At 49.2% G+C, this 22956-nt stretch overlaps 1 protein-coding gene across 1 annotated transcript in view; it reads left to right on the top strand.

Annotated features, from left to right (window-relative positions):
• Positions 1–9862: 9862 nt before the first annotated feature.
• LOC144110661 (uncharacterized) overlaps positions 9863–22956 on the top strand; it is an 86754-nt gene continuing 73660 nt past the window's right edge. Inside the window, exon 1 of the mRNA XM_077643719.1 lies at positions 9863–10604. Within this exon, the coding sequence (XP_077499845.1) occupies positions 10541–10604 (64 nt within the window). The 5' untranslated portion in view covers positions 9863–10540. The remainder of the gene's footprint in view (positions 10605–22956) is intronic.

Raw genomic sequence — 22956 nt, 5'->3', positions numbered from 1 at the left:
GTGTGAGGAAAAGGACAGCGACTATAACTGTTGTCGTAGGCTGGTGTGACGTCATTCCGATGTAGCACCTCCAATGACAATTTTTTCTCTCTTCTTTGTTCAATTTTATCTGTACCTTGTGCCCTGCTCCTCTTGCCATGAATTCTCAGGGGGACTTGTCTTCCGCATTCCTTTCCAACCCCCTCCCACTTCCTTTCATGTTTTTTCTCTCTATACGTTAAAATGTTTTTTCTGGTATTTGTTCCTCCATGCAGAGTAATCCCTTATCTGAGTTTTGCAGGTCAGAACAGCCAGTCATATCAAGCCCCCTGTGGCAGCTGGACACCCATCCTTTCAAGACCACGATCGCTTTCTTCCGCGCTCCACACCACCGATTTCTTTTCTGCTTAGCCAGCCTTTTGTAGCGAAGGCTGCACTAGGCTAGTCAGCGGCGCATTTCAGGCGAGCTAAGCTAGTCACTACTGCGCATGCGCCACTAGTTGCACGGAGCCACACGCGTTCCGCCGCGGCACCGCATCTTTCCTCAAATTCAAATTTTCAATTTCCTCTATTGAAGCGAGAAGCTTCACTTCGCTAGGTAAAGTAGCCGTCGCGTCGGCCGGAGAATGACCTTGTACGACCTGCAGCCCGGCCACGTTAGCCGTGTATGACCGTATGTGGTACAGTTATGGTGTCGAACCTTTGACACTGACCCATGACCTTTAGTGGACCTTTGATATTGGGGGCCTTTGGGTTGACGTTCGACCTTGAGAACATCCGATGGGGTGACGTGAAGCCACCCGAGGACATCTGATGGGGGTGTCGTAAGACCATGTAATACACGTCATAGCCACGTAGTGGAACACTACACGCACCTTCGTCTACTTTTTAAAAGAGACGAACTGCGCAACAAGAACACGGACGAAAGGGAGGCAGACACACACTAACGCAGACTTACAACTTTACTAAAGGAAGGAATACAAGGCAAATATATATAGCGATCCCCAACGCACTTCAAATCTGATCAATATGGCACGTGACAATCTGCCCAGGCGATAAACAGACCACACAAGAACCAACCGCTTACAAGATAATCTTATACCGGGCCGGCCCTTTCTATGAAAACAAAAAGCAAAGGAACGCTTAGCGACAGTGCACACTTGAGAATTACGCGTTCTGCAAAGTAAGGAAATTCATAGCAAAAACCACACCACTGTAGCCATCTGATACCACTGAAGCTCGAACCGCTTACAAGCGCAGGTGCTGACACCAAAACCAAGAGACGAAGCACTCCCCCTTTTGAAAGCAAACAAAACGGGAAACAAAAACAACCACATCGGTCATCGTCAAAAACAAAAAAACAGTGAAAAAAGGCACCAGGTCAAAAGGGTAAAAACCATGAATCAGCTCAAGAAGCTACGTCACAAAAACAGTGAAAATAGGCACCGAGTCATTTAAAAAAACAAAAAGATGAAAGACAGGACAACAGTTTAAGACAACAACGGTTTTAAAAAAGGGGGGTGAATGGAATCCAAAGCGTAGGAAAACATCTCAAACCATGACATAACCGAAACAAAACTGAGATCTCTAATCAAATGAACGCCGAAAGCATCAAACGCAATCAGGAGGCACTGCTCAATCACCAGGGCACAAACAGGCCACTAGGCTACACATGCCCCCGCAAAAACGAAAATTCTTTGGATGATAAGGAAATGGAAGCCTTGCTAACACAGTTGTCCGTAGTGCCGATGTAAAATGTTTCGACGACGAGACGCTCCCATTTGTCATTCAATCTGGCCAGAAATTCCGTCTTTTCGAACGATGGTACACAGTCCCGTTGCTTCATTTTTGTGCAGTCCGCACAATGCTTAGCCAAAAACCCTCCATCGTTGTTTGCCACGCTCAGCCGGTGCTCCCTTGCTCTTTCATTAAAGCATCTGCCGGTTTGGCCTACGTAGACTTTTCCGCAGCTAAGGGGAATGCGGTAAACAACGCCAGAAACGCAATCTTTGAACTTCCTTAGATGTTTGATTTTGCAAGGGGTCTTCTTAGAGTTCATCATCACGCACACCTTGGACAGTCTGCATGGAGCCGAGAAGACAACGTTGACGCCTCCTTTTCTCGCCACTTTCTTGATGTTGTGCGAGAATTTGTGGATGCATGGAATCACATGGGCCTTCTTTTGCTCGGCGTCTTCTTTGTCTTTGCGTTCTCTCTTAATTTTTTGAAGCACATTTTCACACACACTCGAAATGACGTGCGGAGGGTATCCAGCTGCTTGCAAACGCTGAAGCTGGTGCTGGAAGCTCTCTTGGACTTTGTGGTCACAAGTCTTTTTCAGGGCCGACTCAACACATAGGGAAATGATGCCTCGCTTGACCAACTTCGAATGGGCACTAGTGTAGGGAAGCAAAGCCTTTTTGGACCTGGGTTTGAAGGACCAGCACAAACGCTGTTTCTCAAAGTGCAGATCTAAATCCAGGAACTGAAGATGACCATCAAGCGGTAGCTCACTGGTAAACCGGAGCCCGAAAGATTCAGATGAAAATGCCGAGAGGATCTTTGAGGCCAAATCCTGAAAATTGCCGTCCTCCGGTGGGGTCAGGAAGACCAGGTAGTCATCGACGTACCTGCACACGCTGGTGACAGCCATCCCTCGCTGTTTGTCTTGAAGACGTCGGTCAAAGGATGACAGAAAAATGTCGCTTAAGGCTGGAGCTATGCTGGAACCTATACAAATGCCTGCTTTTTGAATATGATAACTCTCATTGAAGTGGATGACGGAAGACTTTAGATAGAAATCTATAAGTTCCAAGAAGTTGCCAGTGTTGAGGCCAACTGAGTTCCGGAAGTTCGTCTCTCCGTGAAGCTCCACGCATTCTCTGATGGCAGCGAACAGTCCTTCGTGCGGAATGGAATAATACATGTCCTCGATGTCGACGGAAAAAGCCGTCGTGGAAGTTGGTAGCCCTTTTCCCATCAGCTCAACGACTTCTTTGGAGCTTCTAACGAGGAACGGGTCATTGCCTAATAACACATTCAAATGTATCTGCAGGAAGTTCCCAAGCTTCCTCTGCCAGCAGTTCCTGTCCGACACGATTAGTCGAAAGGGGCAACCAATTTTATGCGTTTTTCCAGTGAAAAACACTTCAAGGGTTCCGGCATCCTCGTTTTTCACGGCCTTCATCAAATGCTCCAACTTCAAATCCTTTAAAGGTCTCACCGCTTCTCGCTTCCTTTTCTTCGGATCGTGCTTGACTGGCGTGAAGTTCTTTGTAACGGCATCCACCGCCTTGCTCTGGAACAAGCCTTGCGGTAAGACTACAAAACCCCCTTCCTTGTCCGACTGGATGACCGTTAAGCCATTTTCTTTAAGAAAATTGACAACCTTCTTGACAGGTGGCTTAGAAGTTGTCCTGTTACTCGCATGGCGGTAGGCGCACTCCACACCCTCTCCGATGATTCTCTCCTTTTCTTGTTCGGTCACTCTCTCGCCGATACCGTGGACTAACCCGAGAAGGCTTGGCCTGGAGCATGGTGGTTCGAAGCAGTACTTGGGGCCTTTGTCCAGGATGGTCTCGATATCCTTTGGGATGCTGGCTCCTCCTAAAACTGTGACCGAGCTTGACGTATCTGCTGGACGAGGAGTGGCGGTCAGCTTCAACATAACCTGCCTCCACAGGAATTCTGTGGACCGTGCTGCCATTTTGAGGTGTTCAAAGTACCGCACGGACAGCGTCGGGGGATCGCTTTCTTCTTCAAAAAGAAACTTCATCCAGTCTCGCAAGAGCCGCACTTGTCGCCAAGCTTCAGACTTCATGAGCTTGCAAATCCTCCTGGCATGTGCCCACGACGGACCGATGTAACCAAAAAGATGAAGGACTTGCAGAGGAACGAGTTTCTTCTTCAGGCAAAAAGACAAAAACCTGGACTGACATGTGGCCACGGCGATGAGACAAGTGCATGAGATCGCTGCATTTTGCCTTGTTTGGGTACATAGAAAAGAGCCCATGGTACTAGAAAGATGTTTCAACAGGACTTGTCGAGCTAGTTGGTTGATCATAATGCAAAAAAGACGAACTGCGCAACAAGAACACGGACGAAAGGGAGGCAGACACACACTAACGCAGACTTACAACTTTACTAAAGGAAGGAATACAAGGCAAATATATATAGCGATCCCCAACGCACTTCAAATCTGATCAATATGGCACGTGACAATATGCCCAGGCGATAAACAGACCACACAAGAACCAACCGCTTACAAGATAATATTATACCGGGCCGGCCCTTTCTATGAAAACAAAAAGCAAAGGAACGCTTAGCGACAGTGCACACTTGAGAATTACGCGTTCTGCAAAGTAAGGAAATTCATAACAAAACCACACCACTGTAGCCATCTGATACCACTGAAGCTCGAACCGCTCACAAGAGCAGGTGCTGACACCAAAACCAAGACACGAAGCACTCCCCCTTTTGAAAGCAAACAAAACGGGAAACAAAAACAACCACATCGGTCATCGTCAAAAACAAAAAAAACAGTGAAAAAAGGCACCAGGTCAAAAGGGTAAAAACCATGAATCAGCTCAAGAAGCTACGTCACAAAAACAGTGAAAATAGGCACCGAGTCATTTAAAAAAACAAAAAGATGAAAGACAGGACAACAGTTTAAGACAACAACGGTTTTAAAAAAGGGGGGTGAATGAAATCCAAAGCGTATGAAAACATCTCAAACCATGACATAACCGAAACAAAACTGAGATCTCTAATCAAATGAACGCCGAAAGCATCATACGCAATCAGGAGGCACTGCTCAATCACCAGGGCACAAACAGGCCACTAGGCTACACATGCCCCCGCAAAAACGTTCGTCTTTTTTGCATTATGATCAACCAACTAGCTCGACAAGTCCTGTTGAAACATCTTTCTAGTACCACGGGCTCTTTTCTATGTACCCAAACAAGGCAAAATGCAGCGATCTCATGCACTTGTCTCATCGCCGTGGCCACATGTCAGTCCAGGTTTTTGTCTTTTTGCCTGAAGAAGAAACTCGTTCCTCTGCAAGTCCTTCATCTTTTTGGTTACATCGGTCCGTCGTGGGCACATGCCAGGAGGATTTGCAAGCTCATGAAGTCTGAAGCTTGGCGATAAGTGCGGCTCTTACGAGACTGGATGAAGTTTCTTCTTGAAGAAGAAAGCGATCCCCCGACGCTGTCCGTGCGGTACTTTGAACACCTTAAAATGGCAGCACGGTCCACAGAATTCCTGTGGAGGCAGGTTATGTTGAAGCTGACCGCCACTCCTCGTCCGGCAGATACGTCAAGCTCGGTCACAGTTTTAGGAGGAGCCAGCATCCCAAAGGATATCGAGACCATCCTGGACAAAGGCCCCAAGTACTGCTTCGAACCACCATGCTCCAGGCCAAGCCTTCTCGGGTTAGTCAACGGTATCGGCGAGAGAGTGACCGAACAAGAAAAGGAGAGAATCATCGGAGAGGGTGTGGAGTGCGCCTACCGCCATGCGAGTAACAGGACAACTTCTAAGCCACCTGTCAAGAAGGTTGTCAATTTTCTTAAAGAAAATGGCTTAACGGTCATCCAGTCGGACAAGGAAGGGGGTTTTGTAGTCTTACCGCAAGGCTTGTTCCAGAGCAAGGCGATGGATGCCGTTACAAAGAACTTCACGCCAGTCAAGCACGATCCGAAGATAAGAAAGCGAGAAGCCGTGAGACTTTTAAAGGATTTGAAGTTGGAGCATTTGATGAAGGCCGTGAAAAACGAGGATGCCGGAACCCTTGAAGTGTTTTTCACTGGGAAAACGCATGAAATTGGTTGCCCCTTTCTACTAATCGTGTCGGATAGGAACTGCTGGCAGAGGAAGCTTGGGAACTTCCTGCAGATACATTTGAATGTGTTATTAGGCAATGACCAGTTCCTCGTTAGAAGCTCCAAAGAAGTAGTTGAGCTGATGGGAAAAGGGCTACCAACTTCCACGACGGCTTTTTCCGTCGACATCGAGGACATGTATTATTCCATTCCGCACGAAGGACTGTTCGCTGCCATCAGAGAATGCGTGGAGCTTCACGGAGAGACGAACTTCCGGAACTCAGTTGGCCTCAACACTGGCAACTTCTTGGAACTTATAGATTTCTATCTAAAGTCTTCCGTCATCCACTTCAATGAGAGTTATCATATTCAAAAAGCAGGCATTTGTATAGGTTCCAGCATAGCTCCAGCCTTAAGCGACATTTTTCTGTCATCCTTTGACCGACGTCTTCAAGACAAACAGCGAGGGATGGCTGTCACCCGCGTGTGCAGGTACGTCGATGACTACCTGGTCTTCCTGACCCCACCGGAGGACGGCAATCTGCAGGATTTGGCCTCAAAGATCATCTCGGCATTTTCATCTGAATCTTTCGGGCTCCGGTTTACCAGTGAGCTACCGCTTGATGGTCATCTTCAGTTCCTGGATTTAGATCTGCACTTTGAGAAACAGCGTTTGTGCTGGTCCTTCAAACCCAGGTCCAAAAAGGCTTTGCTTCCCTACACTAGTGCCCATTCGAAGTTGGTCAAGCGAGGCATCATTTCCCTATGTGTTGAGTCGGCCCTGAAAAAGACTTGTGACCACAAAGTCCAAGATAGCTTCCAGTACCAGCTTCAGCGTTTGCAAGCAGCTGGATACCCTCCGCACGTCATTTCGAGTGTGTGTGAAAATGTGCTTCAAAAAATTAAGAGAGAACGCAAAGACAAAGAAGACGCCGAGCAAAAGAAGGCCCATGTGATTCCATACATCCACAAATTCTCGCACAACATCAAGAAAGTGGCGAGAAAAGGAGGCGTCAACGTTGTCTTCTCGGCTCCATGCAGACTGTCCAAGGTGTGCGTGATGATGAAGAACTCTAAGAAGACCCCTTGCAAAATCAAACATCTAAGGAAGTTCAAAGATTGCGTTTCCGGCGTTGTTTACCGCATTCCCCTTAGCTGCGGAAAAGTCTACATAGGCCAAACCGGCAGATGCTTTAATGAAAGAGCAAGGGAGCACCGGTTGAGCGTGGCAAACAACGATGGGGGGTTTTTGGCTAACCATTGTGCGGACTGCACAAAAATGAAGCAACGGGACTGTGTACCATGGTTCGAAAAGACGGAATTTCTGGCCAGATTGAATGACAAATGGGAGCGTCTCGTCGTCGAAACCTTTTACATCGGCACTACGGACAACTGTGTTAGCAAGGCTTCCATTTCCTTATCATCCAAAGAATTTTCGTTTTTGCGGGGGCATGTGTAGCCTAGTGGCCTGTTGTTGCCATGGTGATTGAGCAGTGCCTCCTGATTGCGTTTGATGCTTTCGGCGTTCATTTGATTAGAGATCTCAGTTTTGTTTCGGTTATGTCATGGTTTGAGATGTTTTCCTACGCTTTGGATTTCATTCACCCCCCCTTTTTTAAAACCGTTGTTGTCTTAAACTGTTGTCCTGTCTTTCATCTTTTTGTTTTTTTAAATGACTCGGTGCCTATTTTCACTGTTTTTGTGACGTAGCTTCTTGAGCTGATTCATGGTTTTTACCCTTTTGACCTGGTGCCTTTTTTCACTGTTTTTTTGTTTTTGACGATGACCGATGTGGTTGTTTTTGTTTCCCGTTTTGTTTGCTTTCAAAAGGGGGAGTGCTTCGTCTCTTGGTTTTGGTGTCAGCACCTGCGCTTGTAAGCGGTTCGAGCTTCAGTGGTATCAGATGGCTACAGTGGTGTGGTTTTGTTATGAATTTCCTTACTTTGCAGAACGCGAAATTCTCAAGTGTGCACTGTCGCTAAGCGTTCCTTTGCTTTTTGTTTTCATAGAAAGGGCCGGCCCGGTATAAGATTATCTTGTAAGCGGTTGTTCTTGTGTGGTCTGTTTATCGCCTGGGCAGATTGTCACGTGCCATATTGATCAGATTTGAAGTGCGTTGGGGATCGCTATATATATTTGCCTTGTATTCCTTCCTTTAGTAAAGTTGTAAGTCTGCGTTAGTGTGTGTCTGCCTCCCTTTCGTCCGTGTTCTTGTTGCGCAGTTCGTCTTTTTCGCATTATGATCAACCAACTAGCCCGACAAGTCCTGTTCTACTTTTCCAACGCCTCGATGACCACGGCCTACTCGTCAATGTCCTAAAGAGCACGCTCTGCGCTTCAGTCGTCTAATTCCTCGGCCATGAAATTTCATCAGAAAGAACTCGACTCGACCGTTTTCCTCGAAGAGTTGTTATGCAGCGCCCGTCCTGTCGTCACTGTTATTTCTTCTCGTGTCCTCGTCTGTTTCCGCGCTGGTCATTTCGAATCATGTCCCACCAACTCGCCCAATCGGCAGTTTTGTTGGAACCCGACCTTTGCTTCAACGCATCTCAGACCTGAAAAATTACCTCCAACCCACCACCTCTGAAGACCTTCGCCGTTTCCTCGGCATGCTGAACTTTTACAGGCGTTTCTTGCCACACGCAGGCGACTACTAGGCTCCCCTCCATGATGCCTTGGCTAGTCTATGAGGAAACCAACCCGTCACGTGGACACCGGCTTTAACGCAACTTTTCGAAAAATGCAAAGCTGCTCTCTGCACCGCCCCACTTCTCTAACATCCCGTGCCAGACGTCCTCTGGGGCTCTTCACGGACGCCTCTAACTTCGCCGTCAGCGCCGCCCTTTACAACGCGTTGACAACACCTGGCATCCCTTCGCGTTATTCTCCAAGAAACTCTCAGCTCGGAAAACGACTCCTTTTGCGGCCAGCCCCACCAACGAAACCACGACCCCGCCCCGTCGAGTTCGCCAGCTTACTACAGAGAACTTCTGGCTATATACGAAGCAGTTCAACACTTTCGCCACATTCTCGAACCACAGCACTGCACTGTCTACGCCGACCATAAACCTACGCCTTCTCTCAACGCCGCGACAAACTCCCGCCTGTCCAGCAGAACAAGCTCTCGTTCATTGTCCACATCCAACATGTCAGCGGGAAGGACAACGCGGTCGCCGACGCGCTTTCACATGTGGCAGTTATCAGTTCTTCGCTGATAACAGCAGATAACAGGCTGTTTCAAAACGCCAGCTTTACAGCTTTTTGCTGTAGCAGACAAAGCAACGGCTCTGCAACCAACTGCGCAGAGCATCCGCGCTCGAAAGTTTGGCCTTCTGGTACCGTCGTCCGAGAGCGCGGCCCGGCGGGCAGCGTCTCTCGAGAGAAAAGCCGCCCGCGATCGCTTATTCAAAGCGACGCCACCTGCACGAACACGGCTGCCTGATCGATGTGTCGAACATGGGCCACTACTCAGAAATGACTTCTTTTGTCTTCGACCTTCGCTCTTACGAAATACTGATCCACGGGGAGAAGAGAGAGCCTTCTCCTCCACCGCCAACGCACAAGGCACGCTTTTTGGCGGTCAAATCGTGTGCGAAAACGATCGACTCCAAACGGGGAAAGCAGACGAAAACAAAGGCGCTCGAAATCGAACGAGGGCATGCCGGCACTGAGCACTAGCCTTATCTATCGAGCTTCCTTTCCGCACCACTTGTTTGTGCTTTCTTGGGCTCCATTGACCCAAATCTCACGGAACTTTGGCACGCAAGATGTTAAGGGCAAGAATTTCTCCCCCCCCCCCCTTTTTTTGCTTCTCGTTTGACAGCACCCCCAGCTCACCCGCCCGCCGCTGCCTCTTTTCTACAGGTTGGCTGTCCGGTTGATCGTCATATCGTGGACTCTGTAATTCGTCCCCCTCGCCTTAACGCTCTCTCCCCTCATGCTCGCGGTGGAATCGTCGTCATGGCAACTAGGGGGCGTCCCTAGCGTTTGGCGCACGCGCGAATCTGAAGCAGCTGCGCCAGACGACAGCACGGCGTCCAGCGTCGTCTGCTACTGGAGCGTAGGCGATGCTGCGCGCGGTGCAGAAGCCGCCCGCACCACAGAGGCCGGTTAAGAAACTTCCCTTTGGTGGAGAGTGCTGTCTGCGCGAGAAAAAAGCTTCGAAGGAATACTCCGTCGTCCTAACCAAGGTGTTGCGGCCAACGCATTGCTCACCTAGCGACGCCGTCTGCTGCTCTCCGCTTACCACAGCCGTTGTCTTCAGTGATAAATAGTCGTCCTTGGCGTGCAACATGACATTGCAAGTGGCGCTTCTTAGTGTACAACATGTGCTGCAGCTGCTAGAAAGTCACTGCTTTCAGCGAAGACTACATATATCTCTTATCCCTGTTTAGCGATCTTGGCGCGTGCTATACTGATGGCATTTTCTCTTCGCAAGGCATCGTAAGAAAGGAACCATCCTGTGATGACTACCGGCCGTTCGCTGCGCGCAAGAAATTGTCGTGCTTTGCTGTTACTTTCGAGGTGCATCTAGACACGCGGCGGGGTTTTCTCGCAACTGTGGCGCTGCCTTGCAAGCGGCGCCGTTCGTGCCGCACAACACACTCGCTTTACTGAGGTCACACGCGAGCGGCTGTCCGGTGACTGGAGCAAGGGTGAAGAGCGGGAGACTGGCACTCAAATGACACACGGAGCGGCACTGTCAACGTGACTGCGACCTCTATCGAGCGACAGACATGTCACGAGTGAAACTCAAGGTCTATCAGCCGCTCCTAGGCATTGTCGTGGCAATAACTATAGGTGAGTGGTATGCGTCAATATTATTGCTTGTTTGCTAGTATTTACTTAGTACGCAGGAGAATTCGTGTGTGCTGTAGGCAGGATGAGCGAATGGACCACGACAGGGACTTGCAGGCCAGGCTAGCAGTGCTTTCAGGAAATGACGGACTAAGTGGATGGCATCTTTACTGGTACTACGCCAACCACGTTTCCATAAACAGTTTTCTGTTCGCCCTTCCTCTTCACCCTGAGCCACTTTTGGCAGAGCGGGGCAGCGGCGGCTGGATTTTCCCACTCTTCAGCAAGAAGTGGGCAGGAGTAGCGGTTTGAGAAATATCGCGGCGCTCAAAACAATCACACTGCCTGCGAGGCGTGCTTGAGCAAGGTCACCGACGCCGAACGACCACTTGGAGGAAGGTGGCCAATGCATTATCAGCGAGACGAGGGTCAGCCGATGAAGAAGTGAAATATTGTCGTCTAAATCAGGTGGCCGCAAAGCATGAATAACATTTTCGTTTTTTTTTTGTTTTTCGCTTTCGCACTTCATTCACGGCTCGACTAGAGTCGCCTTTTTTGAAGCCTTGACGCTGTTTTTCTGCACGCAATGACAACATATTCATCGCCACGATAAAAAGGAATAGGCTGCTTCTTCTGCCCCTTAAGCGCGGAGAGCCATGAAGTGGGCAAACCACCTTAATGGTCTCATTTTCACGCGCAGGTAGAGAATCACTAGAAATCAGTACACCTTTATGCAGTATGCTAAATGCAAAACGTATCGGGACTCGGTTAAATGTAGCCAGAATACAGCATTTTGTATACATGTGTAAAGGCCATTTTCAGCAACAAGCAGAGAGAAGAATGAAAAATGATCAGGCAAGTATGGTGCCTTTCATATTTAACTCGGCAGGATCTCTAATGCTGACAATACTGTCTGGTTCCAATCGCATGCAGGGCAGACATATGAAACCTTCGTACGTTATTATCAAGGCAAGCCATGCTCACCCGCCGCCGTATCTATGTTGAAGGTCGCTCTTGTGCTGCGTGATGCCAGAGCATATTCAAGGGGGGGAATTAACCCTTTGAAACGGCCTCTCGCGTAGACTGCACGCAGCTTGGGGGACGCTAAGCCGCGTTGGCGAGTGAGATACCGAAAACAGGAGGGAAAAGCGTACACAAAATTGGAGAGGACACTACTCGTAGTGCGTTAGCCTGTCCATTCTGAGCAGTTTGAAACCTTTGAACCCATTTTTCATTTTTTCAATTGTTTCGATTAAATAATTCGCAATTACACACTCTAAACTTTCTTAATTAGCATCATCAAGCATTGGCTTTTCATTCTGAGTATTTTAACACCATTGAACTCCCCTTTTCCAATGTTTTCATTTCTTTGATTAAGCGATTCATTACAATGATTTCATTAACTGGACATCGCCTATCACCTGGTCATCACCTGGTCATCATTAACTGGTCATCGCCAATCATCAATCACTTGACGCACAAATTACCATGATACAGTGTTTTTTACGCAGCTCCTAATTACTTCCTACACGCGGTGCCCACGACTACTACGCAGACGGCTTTTCCACCGAACGAGCTCATCGCGTATAAACCGCTCTTTATTCACACCGCGCCATCCACCTCGCATGCTGGGTGTAGTCTACCGTGATTTGAAGGTGATTTCTTCAGACTTACTTCATTTTCTCATGAAAGCTGCAACTGAAAAGCGACCTTTGCTAGCCGAAGAAGTCATTTAGCGTCATTTTTGTTGCAGACTAAGTGACCGTCACCCCAGGAAGAAGCGTTGAATGTGAGTACCGTCGAATCGCTCTAGACTGTGCAATGCTTCACGCGCTTTTCATTTACGAACGGAACCAATATCTTAACTTTGCGTGCGCTTTGCTTACCATTGAGATACGCATACCGAGCTGGCCAAAAAGCGAAAGGTATCCCGAGCGCGCACAGTTCGATCGCTCTGAACGGGCAACTGCAGACACTGTTGCGGAAGAGTCCGAAGCAAGAGACGCTGGATGAATGCAGAGACGATGGATATGCAAAAGATGGGTGGGCACTTTTTTCCTCGCATCCGCACACGGAAGCGTCACCATAATCGTCATCAGCAGCCCTGCTACGCCCAGTGCACTCTGTTGACACGCTTACCACCGATCGAAAATTCCTCGAAGAGCACAGTTGCGTCGCAGCGCCTCATTCGCGTCAGTGACTGCATGGCTTTCTTTGGAGTCGTATTGTGCGGTGCATACCTGCGGCTCCCCTGAAGACCCTACTGGGATTCATAGCTTTGGGGAAGCTTTGAGTGCAGGGCAAAAAGGGCATGTAGCCTGAACGCTTTTCACCTGGGCAGCATTTGACATTTTTAAGCGCGCGAAAAAGCTTGAGTCAGCTTGCCTGACGAAGCCAGACGGCCCCGTCTTGGCGTCTATAGGTGTTATGCACTGACGCTGCCATTACCGCGACTTATGCACGTGGATGATATAGTGCCAATGGCTGACAACAAGGAAGATTTGCGTAGGTTGATGGGCATCTGCGGTACATAGGGAGATATATGAGGTTTCAAGTTTAGCAAGGAAATATCTGCAGTCATATCATTGAATGTTGAGGGCGGCGAACATAGAATACGAGAGATCACGCTGGAAGTAGTGGATGAGTACGAGCATCTTGGGGTGTGGAGGGTGCTTAGTATCTGACAGAGCATGGAAAATATGTAATGACTAAAGCTAGCAGGAATGCAGCGGTCATGAAAAACAGGGCACTGGGGAATTACGATAGTTACGAAGTGGTAAGAGAGATCTGAAAAAGGGTGACGGTTCCTAAATCTGACTTCAGGGAATGAGGTTCTGTGCATGAGACAACATGTTCAAGAAAGCTTAGAAATCAAACAACGCGGTGTAGGGAGGCTCGCTTTGGGAACACGTGGCAATACACCAAATCGGGGGGCACAGGGTGATATGGGATCGTCGTCATTGGAGAGCAGAGAGGCTAGCAGTAAGATAGAATTCGGGATGGGAGCGCTTGAGAGAAATTGGGGAAAAGCGGCGAGCTAGGAAGGTTTTCAGTTACTTGTACATGAGGGATGTCGAGATTAAATGGAGAAAGCGAACTAGAAAACAAATATCTGGACCACAGTTTGCGGGCAAAAGTTGAATTATCGGTGAAGAAAAAGGTTAAAGAAACAGAGAGCTCTGTGGAACACACGGATGCTGACTAAATCGGTGCTGGTAACATAGAGATTGTTTAAGCAGGAAATTGTTAAGGAAAGCTATTCTAGTGGAAGCTCGTGGAATTCTAGTGGAAGCTATTTGTTGTTCGAGGCCAGGACAAGAGTTTTGCGCACTAAGACATATCGCGTCAGGTACCCCATGCGATAGGCACGTTATGCGGTGCGTGCGGAGAGGAAGAGGAAAGGGCTGAACACTTGATACTTAACTGTAAAGGGCTTCACTCTAGAGTAGAAAGAAGCGGGGCTGAATAATTCAAAGCATTGACGTTTAAGGATAGTGGAGGAAGAGTAGATTTTAGGCGGGTAGATATAAGCAAGCGAAGGTTATCTGATTAGCGGCTAAAATCAAGATAAGATTGAAATTTCACGAGCCATGGTTAGGTGGCGTGACCCATGCATCGCCCGATTTAAGCGGTTCAGCCTTATCCATCCAGCCAGCCAGCCAACCGCTATGTTCGCGGTGCACACTGCAGATAAACTCCTGCTCCGTAAGCATGTTTTAATCGCGTGCCGCATTCAGATTGCCGCTTGGAATCCGCGTTCATCAGAGACTGGGCCGGTAGTCGATGACGACACGAAACTACGTCGCAAACGAAAGCCACTCCGTGTGGGTTGGCGCTGCTCGAGCCGGTAGAGGAAGGGCACAACAACGACTGTTCCTCACGACTCAACAACAGTTCGTCACGATTCCAGAATCGGATAGTGGTCAGTGAAAGCAACGCTCCCCTGAAGAGAAGCACGTGGTTCAGGCGCATTCACGGGGAATAGATGGCCGTGAATCGAACAATCGATCCCTGCAGCGCGTGCGGAACTGTGGACGGCGTATCTATAGCCACACTGTGCTCACCTGAGCACAACCTTCGATTCCCGTACTAGCGTGTGTAAAGCCAGATTCAGTGACCGCTCCTTTCACTGGCTAACATAACTGCTGTGAGAAAGGCACGATGAACCAGAAGTTACGTACTTATAGACTGACACACGCTTTAAAAAATGGCTGTGGTTTAGGTCTGGTTAAACCTGGAGGGACGCGATAGCTACAGCTGGCCGAGTGGAACTCGCTCAGTCGAATTGCAAAGTCAGTCTTTCGCCGCTGTGTTCCGCTGTGCGTTCCTTCTGCATCTTCGTCCCTGGACATGGATTCACTCTCTCTCCCCTCTCCACTCCTCCCCCACTTGGTTTCGCCGGCGCGCCGCGCCGCCGGCAGCTGCCACGGTGGCCACGGCGCCGCCACGCTGAAGGCTCGAAATGCTAGCGTAATGTAGGCGCGCGCCGCGCACACCAGATGATGCTGATGATGATGATGCCAACTTTATTTTCCACCAGATAAGCTTCGTGCTCTGACGACACTCCGCGCATGCGCATAACTGACGAGACTGGCGGCGTCTGCTCCGCCGTGGTGAGGAGCACGGCGCGTGGCGCGCACACCAGCTGCGAGCTATGCTGTCATCTTCGACATTGTTATTGCGCTACTGATGGTTTACACAAACAAGAACATTGTATGTATGTGTCTGTATGTGTCGTTCTTGTTTGTGTAAACCATGAGTAGCGCAATAACAATGTCGAAGATTGCAAACCAACTAGGCCCATTTGAAGCTCTTCTTAGATTCTATGACGTCACTCCGCGCATGCGCGCAGCTGGCGGATCGGTGGTGCCACGGCTCAGCGCGCAGCCAGGCTGACCTCGCGAAGTGGCTGGCGTAGTGTAGGCTACAAAAACATAACAAGGGTTTACTGACATTTCGACTGGGGACCAGTCTTCTTCAGAGTGTTCCATGATTATTTCAGACGAGTATTTATAGGGGTTGGAAGAAGGCTGCGACAATGCGCCCGAGTTAATCCCCCCCCCCCCAAAAAAAAAGAGAAAAGTTATACAAATGGCATCTAAGCGCCTGGCGCGTGCTGAGTCACAGTCCAAAAGGGTGTCCAGAGGCCGTACTTCGGGCACAGCACAAAACGCCTAAATACACACGCACAGCCCACAGCGCAAAATGCTGGAACACACATTCCATTCCAGTGGAGCTTCCAATGAATGCATTGTCGGCGGCGGGTGGTGACCGGTACAAAACACGTTTTCTTGATCGGTCTTGTCGGATCGTATCCTCGCTTAGATCTCTACTCGAGTTGGTTCCGCAGTGCATGCAGCTGCCTCTTAATGTTTCCTCTTATTTTCCACCTCGTAGCGCATTCCAATCTGCTTGATACATTACGAAGCTGTCGTGTTATCCTTCATATAAGAGAGTACTGGCGAGATGCAACTTTCGCGATTCTTCTTGAAGGCCGTCAGCACGGTGCTCTTCATGTGGTACTTGAGAGAGTCTGCCAAGTGCACCTCCAGCCGTTTTCGAAAGCAGTAGCAGGAGCCAAAAACCGCAATTCAGGTCCACCTTACGCGTCGGCCGTCTCCCATTGCTTGTATACCTGGTTGCGCCTAAACTGCTTTCCCTTGGTGTAACGTTTTGGTAGAACTGCTGCCAAACGTGTGCCGCCATGTTCCTTGGAGTGTTGTTCAAGGTGTGTTACGTAGTTCCACTCCCCAAGTTAGCTCAAATTCATTGCTGCGTCTCCGAGTGGTTCGAGAATGGCACGCCGCCGCGGTTGCTCAGTGGCTATGGCACTCGGCTGCTGACCCGAAAGACGCGGGTTCGATCCCGGCTGCGGCTGTCGAATTTCGATGGAGGCGAAATTATAGAGGCCCGTGTACTATGCGATGTCAGTGCACGTTAAAGAACCCCAAGTGGTCGAAATTTCTGGAGCCCTTCACTACGGGATCCCTCATAGCCTGAGTCGCTTTAGGACGTTAAACCGCATAAACAAAACCGGAAATGGCGTGTCCGTTTCGGGCCCCAAGGGCTGCTCGTCTGGAAGCGTCTACTCATTTGTGCTTGGTGCGAGAAGCAGCCCACAAGAAGAAGCATGCGCCCTTCCTGGCACAGGCCACCACTCTTATATGGCGTTGGCAAACTGCAGTTTTTTCTTGGCCGGAAGCTCGCTTGTAAACTCCAAGCCGACAGATTGGGGCACTCTCTCGGGGTCAGTATCAGACAACCACCCCGTCTAGCGCGAATAGATAAAACGATACAAAAATATATTCCAGCCAGCAAAACATTTTTTGTCCACGCCCGCACGTCTTGGGAACTTCTCTCTCTGACAGTACGTTTTTCACACCACTGCCTTGAAGCATGTCCGAAGCTTGTCCACAGCAACACAACGTTGGGCGCGTTTCATTTGAAAGCGTTCCCAAAAAAGGTGCAAAAAAGGTGCCCTTTTCGAGAACAGACGCCACCGGCCTTCTTTCCGGTTTCATGAGCAGCTCCACAGCGAAGCACTGCACTGATACAGAAAAAGAAAGGGCAGAAGAGGAAGAAGACAGACCAGCAGCTAGCTCAAGCACTAACCCTTTCGAAGACATACAATTCGCGTATAGTATTCGGCCTAACTAGGCAAGCCTCCCACGGAGACTACGACTGGGCCCTCACGGAATGCAGTTCATGCCACGTCACTGAGACTGCTGACCGCGTAATCTGGGTATGTGCGCGCGAAATACGGGCGTTCGCCTTGGCGCGTTTCGAGAGCAGGGCACCACGTGCCCTCCAGACGACGGGCGCGCTCCCGCGTTTCTTGCGCAACATGGCTCTCGATTCGAGGCGCTCTCCTCAAGTGACCACCAACCGTTTATTCAAGGAAACGAAAGTAGAGGCTATTTGAGGCGCGAGCCCAGGACGCGCGACCACCCAAGTAAATTGCACATGCGCAGATAAACGCAGGGGGGAGAAATCTACAAAAAGCTGGTCACAATACTTAGGGCCTGATGATGCGCCAAGTAAATCTGAAATCACACCTTACTAGAGCTAATATATAGATACTAAAAAAAAACTATCATGTAAGCACTGCATACTGTCGCTTAACCAATAACAGGAGAACAGGTGAAAAGAGACGGAATAAAAACACTCACCGTGGCAACCTAAATGGTAAAATGCAGATCAACAGTTAAAAACAGTTAAGATAAATGCGAGGCTATAAAACGCCAGATGACGACATAGATGCAGAAAAGAACAATCAACCAGAGAAAAGGGTGAAGATTAGGCAGTACAAAGTGATAAGCCAAGTGCCAAGCCGTGCCAAGGGTACGGCGAGACCGCCACGGACGCAGCAATGAACCAATTCTTGCTATTTGCATAGGCCACGCTGTGGACGTTCGACAACGAATTCTTCCAGCGACCCCCCCTGGCTCACAGTCGACCACAACCACGTGCAATTGGAAGCAAGTCGTGGCATCGTGACGCAAGCAGCTCCACCCCCGAAAACAACAGCGCCACCACATTCCGTACTTAAAAGGAGCTTCGAGGCTGGAATCTTCAGAGGGCACGGCGGTAACGCCACGGATGCAGCAATGAACCATTTCCTGCTATTTGTACAGGTCACGCTGTGGACTACCATAGTACGTTCGACAGCGAATTCTTCCAGCGACCCCCCATGGCTCACAGTCGACCGCAATCACGTGCAATTATAGTACGTTCGACAGCGAATTCTTCCAGCGACCCCCATGGCTCACAGTCGACCACAATCACGCGCAATTGGAAGCAAATCGTTGCATCGTGACGCAAGCAGCTCCACCCCCGAAAACAACAGCGCCACCACATTCCGTACTTAAAAGGAGCTACGTGACTGGAATCTTCAGAAGGCACGGCGGGACTGCCATGAATCCAGCAATGAACCATTCGAATGGTATTTGTAGCTTTTAGGTGGCAGAGATTAACGTCGCGGAATGCCAGGATGCTTGTAAATGATTCGCAGAGGTCATACTGTATTTGGTGCATCAATGTTACACATGCGAGGTTCGTAAAAGGATGTTCTCCTTGTTCGTAATTTCGCCGCTTTCTTGCGTTTCGCCTGTTCGCAGAGTATTTTTGTGCAAGGTTCATGAGAGTGACACATGCTAGTAATTGAGATTGTTCAGCTGACGACAAGCACTGCTGTGAGCCGTGTTGCATTAACAATGGAGGCCCAAGAAGCAGCCTAGTGATGCGCCAAATGGCGACGGCAACTGCGTCGGTTTGTTTCTGTGTTCACGTGGAGCAAAATATATGTTCATTTCACAAAACATCCGGTGTCTTTTCTGCATTGGTACTGTTTGAGATAGGCCGTGCCGAAGCTGAGTTCATGGCTGGTCAAGAGCGCCCTGAATGAAATTTTTCCTTTTTCTGGACCGAAAAGAGATAATAGTGTTACATGACAGCCAGCCGAAGAAGGAGACACGATGATCGATGGCAATGAGATGATTTAAGGGCTGCTGGCTTAGCGCGAGCGCTCCTGCCTTCGCCACTGCACAGTTCGTCTTCGTCACACTACCCGGGGCCACCGAGCGATCGTCCCGATCTGTGACAAAGAGGCGCGCGAAGTGGTTACGGGCTTAAGAGGATGGTTGGACAGGGACAAGAAAGGGGTGAGGTGCTGGCCGCCACGATGAATGAGATGGCTGAATAATTCCTGCTCCACGAAGCTTTCGGGCCGCAGGTTGCCAGGAGCCAACAACCGAGGCCCCAGGACGCGCCAAACGGCCTGGGAAGGGGAACGGTGTCTTCAGATGTAAGTGACGTCTCGGATCGGTGGGGTCGGTAGGTCAGGTCCTTGCATCGGGTTCAGTTCGTCGTCTTCTTCGTCACAATAGGAGGCCATACTGAAGAGAAATACTGCGCCATGAGGGCATAGCACGCTACAGTGCATGCTAGCATTGGAAGTGCGCGCGCCTGGAACCGAAAGAGGAAGTTTCTCACTCAGCTGTTCGGTGCGCTACAGTCAATTAAGCCCACCTATGGGCGTGTCCGCTCTTTACGAATCCCTTTCTCTATGGTACAAGCAAGAAGTGTGTCAGCGCGGCATCACTCTGCCCGACAAAAGGGGAACTCGGTTTCCCATGGCAGGACGAGAGCGCTCTCGGGGATGCAATAAATCATTTAACGTTTTCATTTTATCGCATCTTTCGCCGTGTTACTGTTGGCGTTTTTAGGTTCTAATGTTTGGATCTGTGACCTCTCATTAGGTCTTTTTCTTTTTATTGATGAAATTCTGATTCAACCACATGAATCAAGGAGCAACAGGCAAACGACGTATAAAAACGCCTGTCAGAAGTCTGTCCTCCTGAAAGGCATAACACGGCGTTTGGCAATTGTAATTAATTAAATCATGCAGGTTCGGCGTTGGATGATTGCAAGTAATGTACATAATATTCTTACACAAAATGACACTACACGGGCGTGCTTGTACATCATGTGTTGCGAAGTGGTAATGCGTCCCCGACTGCCGAGCGGGAACGCTATCGCGTGCAGGTTCGAACGAAACAACAGAGAGAACAAACAAAAGAAAACGACGCCGTACTGATAATTTGAAGCAAAGGGCCAATAGGAAACAAACAAAAACAAGAGAAACGCGCACTCAACACGCGTACAACACTACATAATAAAGGAAAGAGTTCACCACGTACTGAGCGTCCCAGGTGAAGCGGGGATGCCTTGCAGACAGGGCGAACGCGGGTCGATGTAGTGCGACGCGTCGCTGGCGAAGCGTAAAAGCAAGTAGCGGAAGGAAGCCAGGTGGTAGTAGGAGCGGAGAGGAACACAGGGAGACGCCGGTGGTCTCCCGTCAACAGCCCGAAAAACTTAGCAGCAGCAGGAGAATCGTAGCCACACCCCGTCGAGGGTGGCCCAAAACGCCGCAGGCTTAAAGCAGTCTATCTAAGAGTGCCTTTCCGCAGCACCGACCCTCAGTCCATCGGCTGCCACCTCCACGCTTGCAAGGAACGCAGTAGGTTTCCGTCAGTGATCCAAGGAAGGTCACAGCAGCAAGGACCTAACGTCCGACGGCTGCCACCTCCACGCTTGAATGACACGGCCTCCGCTGCGCTGTCTCCCTTTACACCTGGGTTTTCTGACACGTCAGCTCTCCGCTCCTCGTGCTCGCTGCGCTCTTCGTCGCCGTCGCCTCGCACACACCATTCGCAACGCCATTCCACGCGCAACGCTGGGTTGGCACGTGTATCACTCCGCTGTCCGACGCACCACTGTAGACGCACCGCGTTCAAAAATAACCCTACGATTTCGTGTGTACATCACATAAGACCCCCCCCCCCCCCCTTTTCGGAAAAGTTTTTTTCACATAGAAAAAACTGCCGTTGGTGCACGCAACGCTTATGTTCATGTTAGACGCCGCAACAGTCACCGAAGGCACATTACAAAGTGACACTGGAGGCACATGGAAATGCGCACAGAGGTAACATGGGGTCAAACATGTTCAAAACTTGTGACAAAAGGGAAAATAAGAACAGTACAAAATATCAGACACAAACTTTAAACATGTCTGTACCATGAAGGTGAATATGTACACACTGAACAACCCATAACCAGAGACAGAAGAAAGAAGAAAGAAAAAGAACCCACAAGCACTACCACACTGCATTTGCACAGGTAACCATTGCAAACACCGGATAGTTGTACTGTACATTGGGTATCAGCCTCCGGCAATTTACAAACGACTGATGCAATCAGTGCCTACGCTTTCGGAGCCCTTGGTGCACTCTACATGAAAGGTATACTCTTGTAATGTTAAGCTCTAACGCAGTACCCTGATGTTCAAGCGCTTTGCCTTTGTTAAATATCGCAACGGTTGGTGGTAAGTCTGAATGATGAAGAACGTCCCGTGCAAGAATAAGTAGAATTTCACAACCACCCAAACTATCGCCGAACACTCGCGTTCAATCGTTGTGTAGCGAGACTCGCGAGGTAACAACTGCCGACTCGCATATGATACCGGGTGGAGGATTCCATCATGCTCCTGCAGGAGAACGGCGCCTATGCTGACCTCGGAAGCATCTGTGCGAAGCACGAACTGCTTACTGAGAATTGGAGCTCTTAATACGGGCCTGGAAGTTAATGCGTTCTTTAGCTCGTCAAAAGCGACTTGCCGCTGTGGTGTCCAAAAGACAAGGTTGCGCTCATTTTTGCGTGTCATCAACACGAGCAGTTGGACTTTGTCGGCATAGCCTAGGATAAAATCGTGGTAGTATCCGGCAAGCCCTAAGAAGGAACGCACTTGCTTCTTCGTCTTTGGAAGCGGTACGTTGACAAGCTTTTCCACCACCGTTTCCAATGTTCGGATGGTCCCTTCTCCAAGCTGGTGTCCAAGAAAGGAATTGTTAGTGGCTCCGATCTCACTCTTCTGCGGCTTGATCGTGAGGCCGGCCTCGCGCACCCTGCTAAATAGCCTGTTTAAAGTCCAACGACGTTCTTCCCAAGTACAGGTCGCTACGAGAACATCGTCGATGTAAAGAACGACATTATCTATGCCTTGTAATATAATGCGCATCAGGCGCGTAAAGATAGCCGACGCTGTCTTAATGCCGAAGGGCACATAGACGAGCTGGTAGGGACCGTGACCAAATTGGTTAGAGAACGATGTTTTTGGTCTCGGTCTTTCCTCTAAGGGTACTTGCCAGTAGACTTCAGCCAGGTCAAATTTCGAAAACTACACCTTGGTTCCAACCTCAGTAAATATTACGTCTGTTCTTGGAATAAGCTCTGCATCAGACAAAAGAACATCATTAATGCGTCAAAACTCGATGCAAGTCCGATAGGTGTCTTTCTTTTTAATGAGAACGAAAGGGGAATTGTATGGAGATTTTGAACGTTCAATGACCCTTTGAACGCTCAAACCGTCCACTTGCACTTTCAATTGAAGCAGAACAGACAGCTTGGCGCTGATATCAGTGATTTGACCGCTGTGGTCGCATATGTGTTAATTCGAAAGTTTGTCCCTCGGGTCTTTGCAATTTTTCAGGTCGGTCATTTCCATGCACTCTTAGCTGCTCCTTTTCTCTTTGCACTTTTTTCAATGCCTCCTGGGCAATTTCCACCATCACCATCATCAGCCTGTCTACACCCAATCCCGGGCAAAGACCTCTCCCATGTTCTCCAATTAACCCTGTCGTCATTTGTGTTTCTTCTCTGTCCGTGTCCAATTTTTGCGCCCACTTCTTTTATATCTCTAAGTTAATTAAAGTTAATATAGTTAAAGGGCGCAGATTACAGTATAGGGGAGGACTTTCCAAGCCTTGTCCATGCTGCGCGGAAGCAGCTCGTTGCATTC

The sequence above is a fragment of the Amblyomma americanum genome, chromosome 11 (genome assembly GCF_052857255.1).
Source record: "Amblyomma americanum isolate KBUSLIRL-KWMA chromosome 11, ASM5285725v1, whole genome shotgun sequence".
Classification (NCBI taxonomy): domain Eukaryota; kingdom Metazoa; phylum Arthropoda; class Arachnida; order Ixodida; family Ixodidae; genus Amblyomma; species Amblyomma americanum.
The sequence above is the reverse complement of the archived record's forward strand: the minus strand, read 5'-3'. Positions and strand labels throughout refer to the sequence as shown.